The sequence below is a fragment of the Mytilus edulis genome, chromosome 8, assembly GCF_963676685.1.
Source record: "Mytilus edulis chromosome 8, xbMytEdul2.2, whole genome shotgun sequence".
NCBI lineage: Eukaryota > Metazoa > Mollusca > Bivalvia > Mytilida > Mytilidae > Mytilus > Mytilus edulis.
The window spans coordinates 75,943,352-75,967,729 of NC_092351.1; the positions used below are offsets into that span (position 1 = coordinate 75,943,352).

The window sequence follows — 24,378 nt, forward strand, 5'->3', positions numbered from 1 at the left end:
TTTTAAATGTGTCTCTTTGTCTACTAGGACAATTTTCATTGACGGCTCCAATCATGGTATCGACAATTTTTCTTCTGTGAATATGTACGTATATAGGACCGTGTAACTTATAGACAGTATTAAATGTATCAATCTGTACATCTTTTAAAATGTGTCGATGTTCTTTTGTCTTGTTCTTTTCTTCCCGAAAGGTTTTAAGGTTTGGAAAAATATGTTCGTATATTGGACCAGTATTGAATGTATCAATCTGTGCATCTTTTGAAATGCGTCCATGTTCTTCTGCTTTGGTCTTTTCATCCCAAAAGGTTTTAAGCTTTGGAAAAAAAATGTTATTTACAACATCTATTTGTCTGGTGGCGTGTGGTTGTCGGGCCTGAATCGATGTTCTTGAGTCATTGGAACTCTAAATGAAAGAAGATTTATGAGTATAATAGCATTATCAAAATCAAAATATAACAGATTTATAATTTTTTATTTTATTAAACCAGACAAACACTTTGTCTCCATGGGATTGATTAATGGTGAAAAGTAAAATCACAAAAATGAAAAATGAAACGCGCGTCTGGCGCTTTAGATAATAATATAAGCACCTTTGCTTACTATTTAGAAACACACCAAGTTTTATGTAAACATTATTGAAAACAAATGTGACAACGTGTCTCAAAATTTGATTGGAGTGTGAGCAAAACAATTATTTTGATATTTGTTTATTCGTGTATGCAATTTATACCATAATCAACAGAAACATTTCGTCATAGAATTTTTGATATATTTCATATCACTTTTTCATACAAATATGCATCATCTGAACTCTCTTTCTTCGAAAGGTTTTGAAATAGGTTACTGCAAAGGAATGACTTAAATATTATGTTAAATTCATCCCTTTAAAAAAGGTACGCACGCCATAACGGATGGGTTGACCAGTATGGATATCTGTTCCCGTAGATGAAGAAGGATATTTTAAAATTTTCAGACACATATAAGTCTATCTTTAGATGCTTACACATTTATCATTATGGGTTATCATTTTGTTCTCGATAAATACCTTTCTGTTGATGTGTACGTATATCGGTCCATGTACATAATAGACAGTGTTAAATGTATCTATTTGGACGTCTTTTGAAATGTGTTGGTCTTCTTTCTTTGACTGCTCGTCCGAAACATGTTTCTCTCGACAGCCCATTTTCTGTGTATGTACATCGCTAAATGGCATTGTTTTTGTCACAACAGTTACATTTCTTTTGATATGTACATATATCGGTCCATGCAACTGATAGACACTGTTAAATGTGTCTATTTGTACGTCGTTTGAAATGATTCGGTATTCTCCTTTTGACTTTTCTTCCCAAAAATTCTGAAGTCTTCGAAAATGTTCGATGACCCCTTTAACAGCAGCGTTTGAATCATAAAACTGTAACAAAAACATTTATAATAAGAATATTTAGAAATTTAATTTAAATCTAGTGGTATAACACAGGGTATCAAAAGCCAAAATAGTTGTTAGTCTTCATGAATATACATGGTATAGAAGACTCGTCAATGACCGTTATATGCAAAAATGAAAAAAACAAATTATGTCCGAAATTTAAGATCACAGAAACCTAAACTTTCGAAAGATTTTGGCAAATTCTGCAAACTATTCCATTTATGTGAAATATCAAGACATGAAACTTTCGAGACGTAAAAGTTATATAGCATGATTCATATTCTTATATCGCTTCATCCTATATGTAGACTTAAGTATATCTGATAAAATGGTCAGTGTTTAAATGTTTCTTAAAGTAACGTATTACGATAAATCTTACCTTCTTATCGTCATCAATGTTATCCATTCGTATTCTGTTAGAAGAATTAAAATTACAATTACAAAAGGAGAAGCAAAATTACAATTACAAAAGGAGAAGCAAAATTACAATTACAAAAGGAGAAGCAAAATTACAATTACAAAAGGAGAAGCAAAATTACAATTACAGAAAGAGAATTAAAATTACATTTACAGAAGAAGAAGCAAAATTACAATAACAGAAGGAAACTAAAATTACAATTACAGAAGGAGGGCAAAATTACAATTACAAAAGGAGAATTAAAATTACAATAACAGATCAAATATTATTCATAGTGGGAACCCTTGTTTGTCTCTTTGTCTTTTTTCATTTGATTATTGTGTTATCTCTATAGCTTCACCTTTTAGTACATCAATGCCAAATTGACAGATCTTAACCGATATACATGATGTGAAATAGTTTAGCAACGGATATAAGAAGTAATACAGGTTGGTAATTGGATTACAGATATGACAAAATGACAATATCATATAAAGAAAAAAGTAAATTCATTTCGTCAAACCCAAATGGTAAATCTTCTAAAGACGTCCTAATATGGAATCATATATCAAGCATAAGGGTCGAACGTAAAATGCATTAGTATAAGTAAATAATACAAGATTGAAATTGGATTATCTACCATTAACCACAAATAATGTTTATCAAAATATATTCAAGTGATTAAATGTCTGATAGGTCCTATATCTAAGTATATCTTATTTCACTCACCTAGACGTCTCACATATATATGTGTCGGATAACTTTACATATGTAGGTGACTATCCTATTGCAAGAGACCTGTAATGTAGTGATTGTCTCTTTTCACTGTCTATCATTGTTGTTAATTACGTTTCTTTTTTAACTTATAAATCAGGTCCCTGAGTTTCATCAGAAATGAACGGGTTTTTTTTTATAATTTGTAGTGTATACGACGTTGATAACTGGCTCTTATGGATGGACAGGATTTACGCATTGTTTAGGGACATAATGTGACCTGTAGAGGCTTAAATCTACGCCATTGAGTATCTAGTGGATAGTTCTTTAAATTCCACATGCAACTGTGTGTACACGCATACATGTACTATTATCTGTACGTTAATTTAAGCAAATTGTTTATAATGTATGTATACCTTTTATGGCATTGGTGATTTTAACAGTGTTTTAATAGATATGTTGACGTAACAATACAATAACTTTTATAAAAAAAAATCATCAAGATAATTCGGAAATTAATCTTGTATTGAATAAATAAGTTTACGTTATAACATTGTGCTTTAGACTTGCATAATTATGTAGATACGAGGATGTTGTTTACGTGCTTAGGCGATTTGTAGATATCAAAAGATGTGGTATGAGTGTCAATTAGACAACTCATTATCCAAGTCACAATTTTTAAAAGAAAAAAAGAAAATACACAACACCGAACTTTGGCTCATACAGAACAGCAATATATAAAGAGTCATTACAATTATAAGTGTTAAACCATTCAAACAGGAAAACCAAATATTTAATCTTGCATAAAAAACAGCTTTGAACCACCTCAACTAACAACAACCGCTGAAACTTATACCTTTTTAGAAATATAACAATTAACACAAATGTTTTTGGTTTTATAACTATGTTGATCTGAGCGTCACTGATAGTCTTATGTAGACGAAACGAGCGTCTAGCGTATTAAATTATAATTGTGATACCTTTAATAACTAAGAACATGTGTTGATATACAGATTAACATGATTAATTCATAAATTGCTAGCTCAACTTCTTTGACAAATTTGCAATATGGTTTCTAGATCATATAGAGTACAAAAAGCTGCATTTTCCAGAATGAGAAAAACAATATAACATGTATCTTTCTCTTATTTTTGTTAATTCGTTCATAGAGACTAGCACGAGTTTAAAGATAATTTCAAACAACATTTGTTTATATATTAACTCTGTTTAAATACATTGAAATTCGTTTGACGGTAAAGATATTTTTATAATAACTTGTCACTTCAGTAGTTACATGTTGTATTTACATTGTCCGTTAGAGCGTAAATCACAAAAATCTGATTTTACCTTTCGTATAATATTTTTATTAATAATAAAATCTTACTAACCTTTGTCTTAATGAAATTGGTAAAATGCTACATTATTCGATGCGCTTCGTATTTATACTTTCGATGCATTTCGTATCTATACTAATCTTTAACGGATGCCAGCGTTTCCTAGAATTAGATTAAAAACTTTTTTCTGAAATTAACCTACGCGATGATTTGTCACCATTATTTGGCAAAGATGTCAGATATGAAGATTCGTGGAAAATGCATGATATGTTTCTTCTTCTGTGAAAGCTTTTATTCTTAACACAAGCTAACGATTTATGTGACGACCTAATATAACATTGATTGTTCAACAACAGGAATACTATTGCAAAAGATTAACGTATTAAACAACAAATATTGGTAGCAATATCAGCTCTTAAATCCATCAGCTAAACAATTGACCCCAAAAATGAAACAATAAAAGCTATCAACATATTATCTTATGTTCATGCTATTTTGACATATTCGCGATCAGTTCAAATTATCGTTACACACTTAATGCAGTGGTATAATCTATGATCGGCTTACCCTTCCGGAGCATCTGAGATGACCCCTATTTGTTGGTGGGGTTCGTGTTGCTTATTCTTTAGTTTTCTATATATGTTGTGTCATGAGTACTTTTGTTTGTCTGTTTGTTTGTTTGTCTTTATCATTTTTAGCCATGGCGTTGTCAGTTTATTTTCAATTTATGAGTTTGACTGTCCCTCTCGTATCGTTCGTCCCTCTCCTATACTTCTTTTTATCTATAATATCTGTTTGTTTTGTTCACGCATCGTTGTCAATATAACGGAATTTGATACGACTGTTATGTAAGTAAGAGGTTTAGCTAGCTATCAAACCAGATTTAATCCACCATTTTCTACAAAAGAAAATGCCACTATCAAGTCAGGAATATCACAGTTGTAAATCATTCGTGTGATTTGTTTGAGCTTTTAATTTTGCCATTTGATTACGAAATTTCCTTTATAAATATCCTCGGAGTTCCCAATTTTTTGTGATTTTACTTTTTATCAACACAAGCCTTGCCAGAAACCGTGGTGAATGCAGCTGTCGTTAAATCAATCAATCATTTTGATGAAGTTAGTTTCAGTAAATAAAATTGAGAATGGAAATGGGGAATATGTTAAAGACTATTCTTAAATCAAAGTGGTTTTGGCTCAAAGAATGATTTTCCCAATCTCAAAAAAGATAGGATTTGAATATGTTGATTAAAGCCATGGTTTGAATGCCATAACATTTGAATATGTTGATTAAAGCAATGTTCGTCAAGCGAAATAAATTAACAAATTAGAAAAATCTTTACTTGGTATAAATTCTAAAGACAACTGAAGAGAAAACTTTAACAAAGAAGCACTATCCATCAAAATTGTATAAATGGTTTTATTGATACTATTTGGGACCTCTTAAGACTGAGAGAACACATTTTTGAAGTCTAAATATCAAAGCAATATTTATACCTAAAAAGTAAAATAACAAAAAAATACCAAATTCCAAAGAAAAAAAAAACGTAAGTCCCTAATTAAATACCAAAATCAAAAGATGAAAAACACCAAACGAATACATAGTCACTTTTATATTCCTGACTGCACTTGGTACAGGCAATTTCTGCCGTAGCAAATAGTGGTTTCAATCTGGTTTAAATATAGGAAATTATAGATATTTCGGTAACAAGGTTTTACTTTAAAGTCTTAATAAAAATTGTTACCACGATATGTACGTATTGATTGCCTTTTAAAGATTTTTGTTTACGTTTTAGGTGAAGGTTATTCTGCACGCACAAGAGATTTAATGAATGTTATGTTATTGACAAGAACTAGTCACTCGCATCAATGCACATATACATTTATTTTTTATAATGACCTCAGTAAATCCAATCTTTTTTGTGTAACCGATAAACAATTTTTAAAGTACATTTCAATGTTTTGATGTATATACGCTATTTATATCAATTCGAACAGATATAGGCTGTTAAATATTATATAAAAATGTTTTACACGACTAAGAATTTAAAATTATGTTTTGTATTTGAAGGCTAGCGGTGTAAGGTTAAATCTGTTGAAAATTAAAACAAACTTAAAAGTTTTATACTTTATTCTATTTCTTTCAAATTTGGATTTATCTTATTTTGTTCTCAAGAATGATATGGCTACCACTGATCGATGCGGTTTATTAATTTACTTTCAAATTGTTTCGAAAGTTGTATTCTCCGTTATTTAAGCCTCGAGACAGAATTATTCAGAAGGTATATCTAATGTAGCTACTATTGTCAGGTTATAAGGATGCCAAATTTTGGTATTAATTACGAATCACTTATATGGTCTTTGCATCGGAAATAAAAACATTTATTTTAAAACCAGTAGTTTAAACATATTAATTTATAGTGGATTGGGAAACTTATATTAATCCCTTTCCACTTCGCGGGTCCGAGTGCTGCCTTGTAGCGGCATTAGTCTGCTCTTTTTCGAAATCTACAAGGGTGTTTTTAACGTGCAAGAAATATGGCTCTCTTTTAACACGGGTCAGCCATTTATCGTCCCCTTCCGACGTACTATCATCGTTTCCTCAAGACCATACTCGCAAATGGTGTCAAGTGGGAGCCGAAAATTCAGTCCCTGACATTTTCATCCCGGAATGGGAATCGAACCAGTTACCTTTGTGTTAGTAGTCCGATGCACTAACCACTACACCGAGTTGTTTGCATGATACGGGTTATGTTCTGCCGATATATTTTAGGATGGTGAGTGAGAACTGTTTTACGGTCTCAATTGTAACGATAAAGTTTTAATGGATTGAATTCTTGTATTTGAACTAAATCATGTAATTATTTAAACTGATTGTATAAAAAAAAAACACATAACCCTGAACTATACAAGAAATTAACCTTGCTAAAAGGAACAGCGTAGCTGGTTAAAACCTGTTTATTGTATTGCGAAATGTGAGCAGTAAAAATACAAACACACTTTTTACCCTCGTTTATGTTATATAAAAAAAAAGATATAGACCTTTAAAAATATATAGGGGTTATTCGCAACTAAATTCTATGATTCAGAACATACATGTTAAATCATTCTTGCACCATGTTTGAAGTTTTGAAAATGAAACACTTCTACTTCGATATTGTAATTTTAATAGTATTGTTTAACAATAGTCAAGGTGAGTGGGGATTTTATATCACTTTTTTCAGATTTTTATATCTGATAAGATTATTTAAAGAAAGAAAGAAAGACATAAAGAAAATAAGAAAGAAGTGAACATTTCAGTGTTTACAAAAATCAGAAATTTCATCTTTTGCCACTTTGTTTCAAACATTAGTAAAGTTCTATCGATGTTAAATGAATACACCGAATCGATCTAACTCCACATCGACATTATTTTGATTATGTCAAAATAAAATGATAGCAGGTTAAGATTTTTGTTTTAAATGTATCCTATAGATAGTTTGATATCTCTGTGCGATGTTTATACTGAGCATACATGAAAGGTCATAAAACACAATGTATATTTAATAAATATCAATGAATTGCTGTAAATTATACAATGTTAAATAATCGAAAAGTAGAAGAGATCAATATTCGTCTTTTTCATGACTTTTTTACCTGCTATATTTATTTTGTTCACACATTTTTCATATTGCTGTTACATATAAAAGGCATTCAATGTCATTGTCATAAAAAAGGGAAATAAAACCAGGTTTTGTCGACCATTTCTACATAGGGAAATGAGTATACCAAGTCAGGAATATGACAGTTGTTCTCCATTTGTTTCATCTTTTCGAAATTTTTGTTCTGCCATTTCATAAGGGCCTTACCGTGTTAAAGTTTCATTGAATGCGGTATTTTTGTTATTTTACTTTTTATGAAGAAAAAACAAAAAAAAAGATCGAGAGATAAATAGCAGTATACCATGTATATAATAGTTACCAAAGGTACCAGGATTATAATTTACTACGCCGGACGCGCGTTTCGTCTACATAGAATAGAAATTTAAATACAAGAACCCTACGAAAAACCTTGGTTCATATCAAGTTATTTTTTTTTATGCAACAATATATTGCTTGCTGTTAACAATTTGCTTCATTAGTCCAGCATTCTAGTGAAAGGTCTCCTTATTTTTACAAGAAATCCAGGGTTTCTCTCTTTTTAACAATAATACATTACAATTTATCTAAACTATGTTATGAATATTTCATTTTATATAGTAAATAAATAAGTTATTTTTTATTTAAGTTAATAAATAAATACAATTTGCATTCATCTGTGATAACAACAAAGCTCATTATGCATACATGGAAACATTTTAATTGTCAATGCTTTTTATATTCTGGATATTTTCGAATCTTATCAATTTGACCAAACTCAAATACAGAAAAAACGTCAATTTTATTTAGATCAGGAGATACGTATAGAGACAACTTTGTGTTCACATTGATTCTAGGGACGCCTGTATCTTACACTGGACTGTGAATATTAACTCCGTATTGCAGCTTTTACTGCCATAACTATATTGAGTGCACTCACTTTCAGATTTGGCTACCTTCCTTTTTCTTTAAATATATACAAACATAGACGTGCAATTGATAACTTTAAGTGTAACAAAAACAAAACAAATAAGATTATATGTTCAATAAACCAATGACTCAAACTTGATCACTTGAATTAAAATAATAAATCATGCAATGCAATTGATCGGCCATGTATTCTCAACCTTACTGTTTTCTGCAACATCTGAAATCTAATATTGAAAGAAAATGACCAGACTCATGAATACTTGAAAACATGGACTGTTACTACATTTTTACTCATTGTCAAAGATAGATAAGAGTAAATTCTGAATAGCGAATCAGAGTAACTTATCGCAATCATACTAGATAATTAATTACTTCACTTATATTCTGATACATCGACTGTGTATCATGATGGAGGTTAAACATTAAGTTCAAGTAGCTATTTGTTTTTTATTAACAGACAGAGGAACAACCATAGCGCCTAACCCAACATATGGTTATACAAATACCAGTTTCGCTTACAACTAAAGTGTTACCAATGGGAATCCACAATATGCTTCACCACCACCTTACTCAACGTGTGTTGTCTCTGACCAATCAGGAAGAGTTTTATCAGCACCAACTGACTCTGCAGTACATTATCAAGAAATTCAACATGTCGATGAAAACATTGAGATAAATAGATATATGTGAGCTAATGCTCCGTGTTGACGATTTACTTTGTCCTATAATGGTTTACTTCTATAAATTGTGACTTGAATGGAGAAGTTGTCTTATGAGCACTCATATCATATATTCTTATGTCTATATAATTATAACGATGTATAATAATTAGTTTATTTAAGGAGAGATGTGGGAAAACACGAAAGATTATTTACATTATGATTAAGGATAAACAGCACTATAAATGAATAATTGCTTAGTTTGAAGAGTGGCTGTCGAAAAATATCAGTATGTAAGGTGACATTAAACAATTTTCTTTTCCATTTAAATACGGGTAGTCTTCAAGTTGGTTCTCTTTTAATTATATTTTCAGCCAAACACACATAAGGAATCGAAATTGCAAAACATACTCCCATGAAAATAAAACTTTTAAACATTATATTGCTTGTTTCAAATTTGAATGATCTCTACTTAACAATGTTTCAATTTTAATTTATATGTTGTTTTTTTATATCTTATTCTAATAAATCTATTAAAGAATAAAGACCACCATGAAATGACTCTTTAGAAGCAATTTGACGAATGGATGCAAATTAATTATGATTTATCTGTTTCAGTATTCACAAGCGTCACATTTGTGAGTTCCATAACGAAGCACTGAGAGTGGGTTGCCAATACTACATATAATATTTATTGAAAGACATGACGTGAATTACTCATATGATATCCTGTTCTGAATTGATGTGGTTCTACATGGCAGAACACTGAATTTGACACAGACCAGTGAATCACAGCGACTTGTGATATAATCCAATCATATTAATAACAATCAAAATTATTGCATCGTCGTACTCATCATATACAAACATTTGGGAATAATAAAATCTCTTTACGATACTCATATCGGATTTTTTCATTGTTGAAGGTCGTATGGTGACCTATCGTTGTTAATTTCTGTGTCAGTTTTGTAAATCAGATGTTGATACTAAAAAAATCCAAGTATTGTCGTTTGCTTACATTTGAAAAAAAACTGCATGGGATTCTTTGAAGTAAAATTGATATATAAAAAAAGTTCAAAGTTTTGGTTTTGTGCATTTCAAATGCGTTGGCGGCCATTTTTAAAATAACCACCATTATTTATGATCTAGTTTGAAATATTGACAGAACTTATCTGAAATGATTTCTTGTGTTGTATTTGCTTTAAAAAGAATAAGTTTCAAATCCATTTGCTTTTTTTTTACAAATTTGTAAAATTTATAGCCATACCTGTTTTCTATATTCAAGGCATTTGGTATATCTATACAATCACAAATCATCGGACCATAACCGTTGGTATATATAGTTATCAAAAGTACCAGGATTATAATTTAGTACGCTAGACGCGCGTTTCGTCTACATAAGACTCACCAGTGACGCTCATATAAAAATAGTATTTATGATGGTTTTTTTTGGTAGAACAACAGGAGGGACGATGGTTTAAGTTTTTGGTAAAGGTTTCAGATTTTCACTCTTTGATGATGTAGTAGCAATTGATAGTGTTTATTGTCTCGATATCCTCATTTCGTTGAATAAGATTCTGAAAAAGTGAAATGGTAGTACCATGCAACGATCCTTGAGCAGTTGTCGAACTCGGGTTATTGTCGATAATATCCACGGCTGAAGTTGTAAACACACCACTCCCAAGTATTGCGGCACACTTCCCATTTTCAATATTGAATGCCTCACAGATGGAGTTGCCAAGTGCACTTTAGCACTATCTGTGCAGCTTCATACAATAACATTGTCTCATCATCGAAGTTTGTTTTAGTTGCCTGTTTAAATGCAGCACCAACATCATCGTTGAAAAGTAGAAGCATGTCTCTTCCTTGTTAATAGGCCTGCAAGTTTGTGATAGCTTGAAGAACTCTCGAATGCACTCTTCTGGATGTGTCTATTACAAACTGTTCTAAGCGAAACTTGTACATCTTATTAAGTCTGCTAATTTGAATACTTGAGTATATGCATGATTTTTCTAAATACACAAGAACATGCAGTTCCTTATATACGGTTGTCTGAACTTTTATCATTAACATTTAGTGGTCTAGCTCTATTTTATCAATTGTTCAGGTACTAAACATTATAAATTGCTTCTTGAGAAATCATGTTCTGCGCTTAATATTTACGAAAGTACTTTATCTTTCAAGTTGAGTACACATTTACGTACATGGTTGTCTATTTCAAACGTAGATGATGTGTGTAGATCGCCTGAAGACTCACAACAGAAGAAACAATCTTCGGTCATTATCATTGTTGCAGAGCTAATACTTTGACGTGTTATTTTACTTGTAGTCCCAACCTGCTAACCACTCTCTCCTCTCCTCTTCTGCTGTTCATGCCTTTCAATCTTTAATTCTGAAAATTCATTTCTACATGTGTTGTGCCATTTTACATTGTGCAGCTGCAAGTTTAAAGCCAAATCATTTTCGTCTTACGTCAGATACATGTTCAAATCTAATTTGAATCGGGAACCATTCATTTAGCCGACATCGTTCTAAAATTGTTCTAAGTGTTTTGTATACTATTCCTACTTATATATCGTTTGCTATTAGCGGGACACTATAAACTTTCTTTAGTCTGTTTTTGGCCAACAATACCGTTTTTTCAGTCAAAGTCGGAAAATATGAAGATGTTGATGGTTATTCAGTATCTACAATTTTTAACAGTTTTTACATTGCTAACATTACAGGTTTATAGCTAAAAAATGCAGCTACGAGACAATTATACCTCAAATGACAAAATTAATCTGATTTGTTCATAATTGAAAAATGTTTTAAACTTTTAAACTATTTTGCACTAAAAAGAAACATATGGTAAACTAGTACAAGTCAAATTTGTTAATTTTAATATTCGATGACGGCCATCTTGAAAAAGGTTGCCATTTTGAAATTTAAGGTGGTTCCATAGCTTATATTGTTCAAAATACCCATTCTTACTCTCATGTCAAATTTGATGCTTTTATCATCAAACCCACAATTATTTCACCCATCAGCCGGTATAAAAGAAAATAATGGTAAAGAACAATAATAAATGGAGAAAATTGAGCAAATACAACAATGGGATGATACTAATGGGGTGTAAAAGTATAAAGAATAACCATTGAAAGAAAATGAATTAGTATAAGTTATATAATATTAATCACAGAAAAAGGGATATGAAAAATAACAAAACCCTTATGTCTATAGAAATCATTACTAAAATCATAAATAAGCGTTGTGTATAACGATAAAGAAAATTTCTCTCCAAATTTTAAAAGCAGAAATCAAGTACATGTTACCTCTCATCCTAACCCTAATACACGAATAACGTAAAGTTTACAGTATAAATTCCTCTCATAAATACTCCGGCTTAAAGTACACAGATATTATTGAACCCATTTTCAGATTTAACAATTTTTTTAACGATGGAAAACTTGAACGTTTCATTAAAAAAGTCGGCATATCTAATAAAATAATTTTACATAAATATTGACTTAAATCTTCTTGTATTCATATTTTAGTGTACAAAGACATTAACTAGAACCGGATTTTTATTCAACTAAATGACACATCATTCATAACGAGATATTTTTTATGTGTCATTAAGAATAAATTATCTATATGAGATCACAAATGCAATATTTAATGTTTAACAAATATCCGTGTTGATCAGCGTATAATGTGAGATTTGATTATCAAAAAAATAAACTTGTAAAGGGAGTTCCCCTGTCAGTTTCAAAATAATAAGCTTTCAAAACTAGTTTATATTGAAAAGGGATACGTAAAGGAATCAAAAGGGCCAAAACGTCAATGTGCTTGTTTTCGAGGTATAAGCCATTGACATTTTGGTGAGAAAAGGTTTTTTCTGGACATTTCTTGGCTTTAAATTTTACAATTTTAAGTTCTCAAAAAGTATTAAAAAGGAATTAAAATTTTATAAGGCTTTTACAGAAGGCTTATCATAATGCATGTAAAAGATTTATAGAAAGAAAAAATGGGGTTCAATGGGTCAATTTTTTAAGTAGATATAGGAAGATGTGCTGTCAGTGCCAATGAGACAACTCTCCATCCAAATAACAATTTAAAAAAAAGTAAACCATTATAGGTCAATGTACGGCCTTCAACACGGAGCCTTGGCTCACACCGAACAACAAGCTATAAAGGGCCCCAAAATTACTAGTGTAAAACCATTTAAACGGGAAAACCAACGGTTGGATTAAACCAGAAGATTCCGAAAATCTGACAAGAGTTCCAATGCATGACAAGCAAATACATCAATTTACAAATTATTGAAAGTATCTATTAGTGTACTATTTACAAATTGCAGAGACAACTACATATTTTATTTTCATTGATTGATAACGTTTGATTTGTTAAGATTCTATAGACTTCACCTTTTTTACTGGCCTTATCACAAGAGTTATCTTAATCATGACTTTTTTTAATGTGTGGATGTTGTCTTTGAAAGTTGTCCAGTTAAATAATCCGAGTTATTTCAAGGTTGGTGGAAGTTTTCTTGGTCCGACTTGTGTTTACTTGTGTTTTTTTGTGTCTTGATTATCAACTAACCAGTTGACAGATCATAAGAAAAGGGTGTAGAACCACAACTCTTAAAGCGACAAAGATTTCAACTACGCTTGAAATGCTGAATAAAAAAAGAAACATCAATTTTAGGCTTTTGTCGCTCTGTATATCTAATGTTGAATACTTCGTGCATAGCTTTTTCTGTTTATCTTATTATCATTTATTCAATTGTGTTTACACGAAGAATCGATTTTATTCCCCTTCCCTTTTTTTAGTTAGTATTGCGCTTTTTTAATAAATATAACATAAATTGCTTAAAAAAATATAATACAATTGTAACCTGTACTAGGGCTACAATGAAGATGAACTGTGTCAATTGAAATCGTGCATTTGGAATCAACCGATATTATTTGATGGTTTGATATGACCAAAACAATATATTATCATTGGAAATGTTGCGAGAATCAGACTTCAAAAAAGTAATGATTTGTTTTCAGGTGTAACGGTAAATTTCAATACCATTGTGCACGCTATTAATACAAACAGTGTATACCCTTATGTACTTGTTTACAAACGCAATGAACTGTCAAAAAATATATACAGGTAGCTCATGATCAACTAGATACATCGATTTAGAAAATAAACGAGTGCTTGTAAAATACTTGACGTCTATAAGATGAAACAGAGTTTCTTCGACGTAGTTGTTTTTACTGTATCATGTGTATTGTTTGACAATATTCAAGGTAAGTAGAACTCTTTTGTATCAGTAGTTCTCATATTTAATAGACATAAGTATACAAAACAAAACACGGAAAAGTTTATGATGGCCAACCTACTTCCTCCTAACCATAATATTAAATTTCGAACACATAATGGCCATTTATAATTTCGTCGAAAAATCAAATCAAGGCTTTCCGAAGTTTTGAATTAAGATTTTTGTTTACATGCTTAACCGTGCGATTCATTTTTACTTCATTGTTGATTAGTTTTCACATGACCGAATACTAATACTGGATATTGAGTTTTAAGTAATATAACAAAATTCAACGTGTTCTATTTATAATGTCGCTTGTATGTAAGGTATTAAGTTAAAGTTATCAAAGTAACGTAAAGGTACCGGGATTATAATTTTGTACGCCAGACGCGCGTTTCGTCTTAATAAGACTCATCAGTGACGCTGATATCAAAATATTTATAAAGCCAAACAAGTACAAAGTTGAAGAGCATTGAGGATCCAAAATTCCAAATACAGCTAAGGTAGTCTATGCCTTGGTAAAGAACATCCTTAGTTTTTCGAAAAATTAAAAGTTTTGTCAACAGAAAACTTAAGAAAATGACCACATTATTGATATTCATGTCAACACCGAAGTGTTGACTACTGGGCTGGTGATACCCTCGGGGACGAAACGTCCACCAACAGGGGCATCGACCCAGTGGTGTAAATAGTTATCAAAGGTACCAGGATTATAATTTTGTACGCCAGACGCGCGTTTCGTCTTCAAGACTCATCAATGACGCTCATATCAAAATATTTATAAAGCCAAACAAGTACAGAGTTGAAGTGCATTGAGAATATGCCTGCAATTTGATAAGAAGCATTAATAAAAAAGTAATTGAAAGTTTCTTCATGTCTGAGTATATGTTAATCTTTTTTTTTCAAAGAAAAACAGTTTGAAATGTATTACCGTAGGCATAATGTAAACACCAATCATAGATAATTCTAATAGGGAGAGAAAGTACTAATATTTCTTTTACGAAGATCAAATTTTGATATTCCTTATCAGAAAGTAAAAAGACTAATTGAGATCTCTATATTTTCTATATTCAGCAAATGATTAATTTGTCACTGTTGCTAGATGCCAACATGAGTAAACAGTAAAGTGTTGTGGTACTTGTTTTCTGGCTTAACATAAAGCACAACAGGGTCGTTAAGTTCAAACGGATGTAAAATAACCGTAAGGTGTAATTAGAATTTGTCTCATTAAAAAATACAATGTGTTCTTCTTCTACCACGACTTGCATCAGTTGTATCGTAGTAGTTTAAGCGCTTTAATTGTTGGAAATTATGTGTTCTATTTACGGTGCAAACTAAAGACAGGAAAGTAGGTATTTAAACGCATGCGGTATACAGAGATGATAGTAGACTGGTGGTATCAGAGTCAAAATTCGTGTATTCCTGTTTCTGTTCCTGCAGACTCGTACATCTAGACCTATTTCAGGTGATATTTGCCACTGGGTATAGGGTTCAAAATCCATCATCATTTTTTCCTTAACTTCACTGAACCTACAATGAAAATATGTCATATCATTAGTGGAATTCATGAAAGCATAAATTTCTGAACTGGTGTGTTTTTCCGCAATAAAAACATTTCTGGACAAGGATAAATTAATCTCTACTAGTCTAAAGGTTCCAGTGTAAAACATACTTCATTTCATTTATCAAACTCTGGACCTGTAATCTATCGTATATGACAATGAGTAAAAACATCTCGATCTTAGATAACAACACAACCTTGAACTATATAACATTTATAGTGTTTGATTATGTCAAAATGTAAGGAAAAAAAGAAAGTTTTTAAGTACTGAATAGATAATTTAATTTGCCCTTGCAATTTGAAAACTGATCGTCCATGAAAAACACCTTGTGTGCGTATATTTCTAAAAGATATTTGTGACGCCTAATAAGAAAACAAATCTCAGTTTTTCACGAATGATTTTGATTTCATTTTTTCTAACAATGATTTATTTTCTATTTAAGCCGAAATATGTGAAACATCATGGATAAAACATGAATGTAATGATAAACCTTGTCCTGGTGACATGTGGTATAGGAACTGCAATCAATGTTGTAAAATAAAAAGCACGTGGTTTTGTGTTCATGATGTAAACTATCACAAATGTGAAGCTACTGGACAGTATGTATATATTAACTCTTTTTGTTTTTGTTCTGTTTTCTATTTTTTTTATTCGTTATATGCAAACACGATCTTTGTTCCGTGGTTGATATATATATATATAAAGTTCATTTTTTCATTGGTTTGAATTCCTGACCGGGTCACAGCACATACTCGAAACTGATATGTTTTGCTTTAAGCTTAAATGTTGCTTTAGAAGTTATATTAACGACTTGTAGGCCAACAGTCTGGATATGTAAGGTAGAATGTATTTAAAAGTACGGATACCGTATAGCGAGTTATTTTTGCTGGTGACAAATTTTGCGATTTTCATTGAATAAGGAATACGAAATATTTTGGCGGTTATTATTTTGGCGGATTCAAAAATGTTATCAATACATTTGCATGTGCCGTTTTAAATTTGCGTAATTTATTTTGGCGATTTTGTTTTAATCGCAAAAATAGGAGAAAATATGCAGCTCGCGAAAATAACCCGCGAAACGGTACTTTGCACTTTGCTCTGTACGTTTGAAATCTTAATTAGCATTTCGGGCAAGCACATTAGACTAGTAAAAAGAGTAGAACACTAATGTTTAAATCTCACGAACCGATTAAGACGATACAAATCAAGTTAAACAAAGAAACATGAGGGAATCCCAAGTAATAAAAAATAGCCATAAAGGGAACAGTATTATACCGGTGTTCGAACGTCATAAATCGATTGAGAGAAAAAAATCCGGATTACAATCTTTAACTGAGGGGAACACATCACCTATATGAGTAAAACAACGAAACAACAGAAACACTTAAGTGCAACATAAAACCTAACGACAATGTAATACAAACAGAAACTAACTACAAAATAACAACCACCATTCTAATTTTGTACCAGCAAAACCGGGTTTGTCGAGAGAGTACGCATTTCTTTTGTTATGCATGTATCGATTTCCTTAACATTTCGCACTAAATATGAAAGTATAAATCAACGTTTGAATTCGAAAGACACTTATATGCAAGCATACAATTTACAACTGTCATCAATTTTATAGATAAATGAAAAATAGGAAATTACCTTACAGAAATGCATATTTTGCTATAAAATTCCTTTTATTTTACTCTTAAAAGCAGTTTTCCTTTCCTGTATATCAGGATAACAGTTAGAGCATTGCATGACTCATCGTGGTTCTATTAACATTGTTTTGTGTGTAAAGTGGGTCACCCAAGACTTTAATTATATTATATTTGACTTGTTTTCATCATTTTGTTTACGACATATTTACTATTGTTGAAAATACAAATGTTTCAAATAATTTGAATCACACCATTATTTCTTTGGATATATAGCAGTTAAACAAACATTTTTTTGTTACTATCGAGACGTTTGATTTCTGTTTACTAATAATTTGTGATTTACATTGCTGCTCAAAGTCTCTAAGTAAAAGTGATGTTTAAACATTGACCAACAGTTGATTCATCACAGTTAGTATATACTTAAAAATAAGTTAACAAAAATACCGAACTCCGACAAAAAATTCAAAACAAATAGTCCCTATTCAAATTGCAAAATCAAAACATCAAAAACATACAACTGTCATAGTTCTGACGTAGTATTGGAATTTTCTAATGTAGAAAAGGATGGATATAATAGGATTTTATGACTACCTAAAACGTGTTTGGGTTATAACATAAATACATTTCATACATTTATTTATCATCTGCATATAGGTGTAATACCACCATTGATTTCCCTCTATTAGTCTTAGTAGAATTTGCAATTTCTAAAAATGTGCAGAATTAGCTTTGCTTCAAATAAAGAAATACTTGGCATGAGTAAAGTTTAATCCTGTCCATTACTGTAGAAAAAAAATTCACATAACATTTCATTGCATATAAGATAATAACCATCACTGGAAGTTAACCTTTCAATTGTTCCCCTTTTTTAAATATGTGTATAGGCTTTAGTACCCATTTAACCTCAAGTTTTCAAAATGGTCTATATAAATCCTAAATAAAAATGTTATGGTGCCTATAAATAACCTAAAATATATGTTTATGTCCACGAAATGTTTTACTACAGTAACAATAAAACGTAGGATCAATTACCTACAACTTAAATTCAAGGGATTTTATCGACCTATTTTCGTAGGCAACTGGATGTGACGTATCATGATTTGATGGTATTACAACCGCATGACATTGATTTGTTAAGAATCTATTGATATTTTTTTTTCTAGAGGAAGTGCGACTACAAGAAGATATTTTACAGATAGGCCATATCCAACACAAAACCCACTCGACGACACAGGCCAATATTCATCAGATAGCAACGAAGTGTCAGTGTGAGTATTTTTATGGTAAACATACTAATATCAAATCAAATCGAATGATATCGGTCATTCGTTGGTCCATGGAGATCATTTTCAATCGAATAAGTCTGATTTATTTAGTAGCGTTTGTCCTTAGAGAGTTTAAATACGTCTTTAACATGAGAATTTAAATTAGTTTGCGACCATCAACCACTGAATTAAATAGTATCTGTCGATAATACGTTAAAGATTTGTAGTAAATATAAAAAAAATGCATACAAGACTAATAAGTTTAATAAATATGCATGCAAAGATTCAATAATTTCGCTTACATTTCAATTTCAAGAAGAGGGACAAAAGATACCAGAGAAATAGTCAAACCCATAGATCGAAAATCAACTAACAAAGTCATATCTAAATAGGAAAAAGACAAACAGACAAATAAAAGATCACAATACACAACATAGAGAACGAAAGACTAAGCAACACGAAACCCACCAAAAACTCGGGATAATCTGAGGTACTGCGGAAAGGGTGAGCAGATCCTGGTATCATATTACGCTGAATTACTAAATTATGTGTTGTTTTTCCTCCATTCTAATTACAGAAGCTTTGCTGTTGTTGCTTCAATTGCCTCTGGAGCAATATTTACTATTGTTGCATGCTTAATTTTTGTGTTTTTGAGTCGTCGACGAAAAAGTAATCAACTTAGAAGGAATATTCAGGTCACTTCCGCCGATAACCAGGTAGGCGGGAATAATGGAATGCCACGGAGTTATCCGGAATATAATGTAGGAGGTATGTGTCATTAAGGTGTGCGGGTGACCTGATTAAAATTTATAGAATTGTAAACTATTTGTCAAAATGTAATTTTTATCATGTTTATTTTTCCAAATGTAATTAAAAGTCTTGGTCACAGGACTTTATATGCTCCTACAAGTTTTGCAAAATTGTCAGTTTGTTTAGATTATGCATAAGATTATCCAAGTTTGTGAGATAAAAAGAAAACTGCACTAGAAAAAATGGGGTCACTGGACTTTTTTGTCTTGCTACATATTAAAATAGGTTAATGTAAAAGAGAGTGACGAAAGATACCAGAGGGACAATCAAACTCATAAATCGAAAATAAACTGACAACGCCATGGCTAAAAATGAAAAGGATAAACAGACAAACAATAGTACACATGACACAACATAGAAAAATACAAAATAAACAACAGGAACCCCACCAAAAACTAGGGGTGATCTCAGGTGCTTCGGAAGGGTAAGCAGATCCTGCTCCATATGTGGCACCCATGGTGTTGCTTATGAGATAAAAAAATCGGTAAATAGTCTAATTCGGTAGGTCACATTTATCACTTTCTATTAAAAAAAAAATAGGAATTACTTGTGGCACCCATGGTGTTGCTTATGAGATAACAAATCCGGTAAATAGTCTAATTCGGTAGGTCACATTTATCACTTTCTATTAAAAAAAAGTAGGAATTACTTTATCTGAGTTATCTCCCCTCAAATTGCAACGAACAACACAACTTTTTTTTACTATAACTAATATAATGCAACTCTGATGAACAATCGTAAGTATTTGTTTATCAATTTACAATGTACCTTCAAATCATGACCAACTAAGCACACACAAATCTTAAATATCATTTAAACAAGGCGAAGTGTAACTTGTGAAAGAGACATAAGATCTTTGTTTCAGCTACTAATAAATGTAATAATTAAATGATATGCACGTAGGCATGATCACATATACAATGTACCTGTACTTTTCATATTAGTTATGTATACTACAAGAACATATACCTGAAACATGCAAGTATAATGAGATCTCGACGAATCCAGAATGGTCAACTTTCGAGCAAATTAAAACAGTGATTTTATATAACTATGGGATGTAAATTCTAGCATACAATACAATTCAAATTACCAGCCCTTTGCCTTGTATTTATGTACATAACGTTTTTCTGCATCTTCTTTATCTTTACACAAATATCGTAATACGTATGGCCATACTCATGAACACCTGACAACATGGACGGTTGCTACTCATTGTTAAAGATTGACAGGAATAAGTACCGTTTCATAAAACAGCGCTAATTAACTAAATGGTTTAGTACAGTTGTTTTGCTGTCTTACAGCGGACGAATTACATTAAATTCACTTATCTATGATATTTATCGACAGACGGCAGAACAACCATACAGGGTTACCCACCACCTTTTTATACCAATGCCAGTTTAACCTGCTCTCAAAATGTGATCAATGATTATCTACAAAATGATTCACCACCACCTTACTCAGAGTGTATTAATCATGATCAATCAAATACAGCTCTGTCAGTTCCACCTTACTCAGAGTGTATTATTCATAATCAATCACAGATAGTTTTGTCACCACCAACTGACTCTGTAGTACCTTCTCCAGAACTTCAACTTCTCGACGAAATGGCTGAGGTATATATATAAATATATATTACTAGTAATAAAATGTATAATCAAGTCGAGCACAGATTCGTATACTCATAAAATAACCCCACAAAAATCATGTAAATAGACGTAGACAATAACACACCTTCTGTTAGGTTTAAACGTTTCTATAGGTACCAACCTTTACCTTTACCTAAAACATCACAACAACTGCATAGATTGCTTGATATTCAATGACATTGTGCCAATAGAGATCAATCGAGTAAGTTTTCCCTGTAAGCTGGTAGAGAAAGGCATTTTCTAATGAAAGAGAGGCGACAGATACCACAAGCACATTCCAACTCGTAGGTAGAAAATAAACTGACAATGTCATGGCTAAATAAAAAAAAAGACAAACAGACAACTGATAATACATAAAACATAACATGACAAACTAGAGACTTAGCATCAGAAACTCCACAAAAAATTTGGAGGGATTTAAGATGCTCCGAAAAGGTAATCAGATCCTGCTCCAACTAAATAGAGAAAGAAAATTCTGAAAAAGAGATGGAAAATATTATTTAAAAACAACTTGCCGCATACATGTGATAATTAAGATACCTCTGATTCTGTTTCAGTCTTCCCCAGCATAACAATTGTATTTGTCATAATGACGTGTTGACAGTTGCTGAGAATGCAGACATTATCATTAAAAAGCATGATGTGCAATATACATGTAATATCCTGTTCTGAGTTGGTGTACTTTTATGGAAGAATGCGGAATTTAACAAAGAACAAGGAATCATAAAGACTTGTGATAAAAGTTCCATCGTATTATGACAGTTAAAATTATTTCTTTGTTTAGCTTATCATGTAAAAACATTTGGAATAAAATGACTTTCCATTTCTATGCATGCATCCTACTCAATCATTTTATGTTGACGTGTTTTTTTTTCTTATGATAAAGATTGAATTGTTGATTGTTACGTTCTAAAAAAATATTTCACCCTGCCTTCAATACATGTGGCTGTCGTAAGCCATTAATTCCATCACTGAATGTGTCTTGTCATTGCTTAATAAATTGTCATTTCATTTGATAGATGATCTATGCTTAATATAGCCTTTTAAAAACTTTTCAAGATTGTATAGACATGGTTCAGTAAATGTAAGTAAACTTTCGATGTCAGGTGCCTATCATTGTCGATGGGATACTTTTAAAGAGGGTATACCCCGCGTTTTGCTTTCTACAAACGACGACATTGCTTAAGTTTACATTCGGTGGTTTCTTTTCACCATCCCATTATACTTACCAATGATTAGTTATATTTTTAAAAATGCAATTATTTTAAATAGAATCATATCCTAATCAATGTCATTCGTTGTACATATGATAATAGATCAGGAATTTATCTCTTTGATCGGCTTTCGTTGTACATATGATAATAGATCAGGAATTTATCTCTTTGATCGGCTTTCGTTGTACATATGATAATAGATCAGGAATTCATCTCTTTGATCGGCTTTCGTTGTACATATGATAATAGATCAGGAATTTATCTCTTTGATCGGCTTTCGTTGTACATATGATAATAGATCAGGAATTTATCTCTTTGATCGGCTTTCGTTGTACATATGATAATAGATCAGGAATTTATCTCTTTGATCGGCTTTCGTTGTACATATGATAATAGATCAGGAATTTATCTCTTTGATCGGCTTTCGTTGTACATATGATAATAGATCAGGAATTTATCTCTTTGATCGGCTTTCGTTGTACATATGATAATAGATCAGGAATTCATCTCTTTGATCGGCTTTCGTTGTACATATGATAATAGATCAGGAATTTATCTCTTTGATCGGCTTTCGTTGTACATATGATAATAGATCAGGAATTTATCTCTTTGATCGGCTTTCGTTGTACATATGATAATAGATCAGGAATTTATCTCTTTGATCGGCTTTCGTTGTACATATGATAATAGATCAGGAATTTATCTCTTTGATCGGCTTTCGTTGTACATATGATAATAGATCAGGAATTTATCTCTTTGGTCGGCTTTCGTTGTACATATGATAATAGATCAGGAATTTATCTCTTTGATCGGCTTTCGTTGTACATATGATAATAGATCAGGAATTTATCTCTTTGATCGGCTTTCGTTGTACATATGATAATAGATCAGGAATTTATCTCTTTGATCGGCTTTCGTTGTACATATGATAATAGATCAGGAATTTATCTCTTTGATCGGCTTTCGTTATTTTTTTGTATTTCTAGATCTATTCTTTATCTGACCTTCATACTGTACAACACAATTTTTCGTTAGGTATTTAAGGGGGTAGACCTTGGTTCAGGGAGATAACTCTTTAAATCAGTTAAGCGTTTGTAAAAGTCAAGTTCATCAATGTTTTTTAAGCATTTACCTGAAACAGATTAAAAATAATCTATGTAACCTAGAAGCTTAGAATATGTTTTTGAAAATGGTTGACACAAACGTACTGATGATTTTAAGAGTTATTTCCCTTAACCTAGGTCTACCTCCTTAATTTCGTTTATTTCGAGGATAAGAATTATCCACGAGATTAAAACCGCAACAAAAATTAAACTAGATTTACATTTGTTGATGATCTGAAACAGTCATTTTGATCTGAAACAGCCAAAATCATTATTCAGTCATTAAAATTCAATACGATATTTCAGGGATTGTACTTCTAAGATGACTTTCTTGATAGAGGAAGTTGCTGCTCACAAGAAGACTCTTAAATCAAGAAATCTAAGTGGTGATGTTGCAATCATATTTTAGTAATTTTTTGGGGATGCCATCACGAGTCGATTAACTATTATTGAATATCTGTTTCACAGTTTAAGATGGGTATGTTTCAATTGTCGGAACTACTATCCCTTTCCTTTAGTCCTCAGTATTACCAACATAATTGTTCTATAAAAAAGAAGATGTGGTATGATTGCCAATGAGACAACTATCCACAAAAGCCAAAATGACACAGACATTAACAACTATAGGTCACCGTACGGCCTTCAACAATGAGGAAAGTTCTAATCATTGGTAAGTACTTACATAAGCACCGTGATGGTTTCCACGTGTTGAAGTGAAATCTGCTTACCCTTCCGGAGCCCTTGAGATTTTCCT

At 31.5% G+C, this 24,378-nt stretch overlaps 1 protein-coding gene and 1 long non-coding RNA gene across 3 annotated transcripts; one reads left to right on the plus strand and one right to left on the minus strand.

The window, feature by feature from the left end:
• Positions 1–250: 250 nt before the first annotated feature.
• LOC139486296 (uncharacterized) lies at positions 251–4,053 on the minus strand. The gene is made up of 4 exons (XR_011655541.1): positions 3,926–4,053; positions 1,806–1,839; positions 1,046–1,411; positions 251–403 (listed from the first exon to the last, which is right to left on the minus strand). It is a non-coding gene; the product is annotated as an uncharacterized lncRNA (long non-coding RNA).
• A 10,142-nt stretch (positions 4,054–14,195) lies between these two features.
• Positions 14,196–22,136, plus strand: LOC139486299 (uncharacterized). Of its 2 annotated transcripts, none has more exons than XM_071271111.1 (6): positions 14,196–14,358; positions 16,374–16,530; positions 18,744–18,848; positions 19,423–19,613; positions 21,006–21,274; positions 21,865–22,136. In XM_071271111.1, exons 1-6 carry the CDS (start codon positions 14,292–14,294, stop codon positions 21,877–21,879), a joined length of 804 nt encoding a protein of 267 aa, XP_071127212.1. In that variant the 5' UTR covers positions 14,196–14,291; the 3' UTR covers positions 21,880–22,136. The 2 variants fall into 2 exon arrangements, with proteins under 2 accessions (XP_071127212.1, XP_071127213.1); XM_071271112.1 differs by having other exon boundaries at positions 19,501–19,613.
• The last annotated feature ends 2,242 nt before the right edge of the window (positions 22,137–24,378 follow it).

Coding starts and splice junctions, on each gene's coding strand:
- LOC139486299 (XM_071271111.1), top strand. CDS start 14,292: ATGAAACAGAGTTTCTTCGACGTAGTTGTTTTTACTGTATCATGTGTA. Junction 16,531..18,743: donor AAATGTGAAGCTACTGGACA/GTATGTATATAT, acceptor TTTTTTTTCTAG/AGGAAGTGCGACTACAAGAA. Junction 18,849..19,422: donor GATAGCAACGAAGTGTCAGT/GTGAGTATTTTT, acceptor TTCTAATTACAG/AAGCTTTGCTGTTGTTGCTT.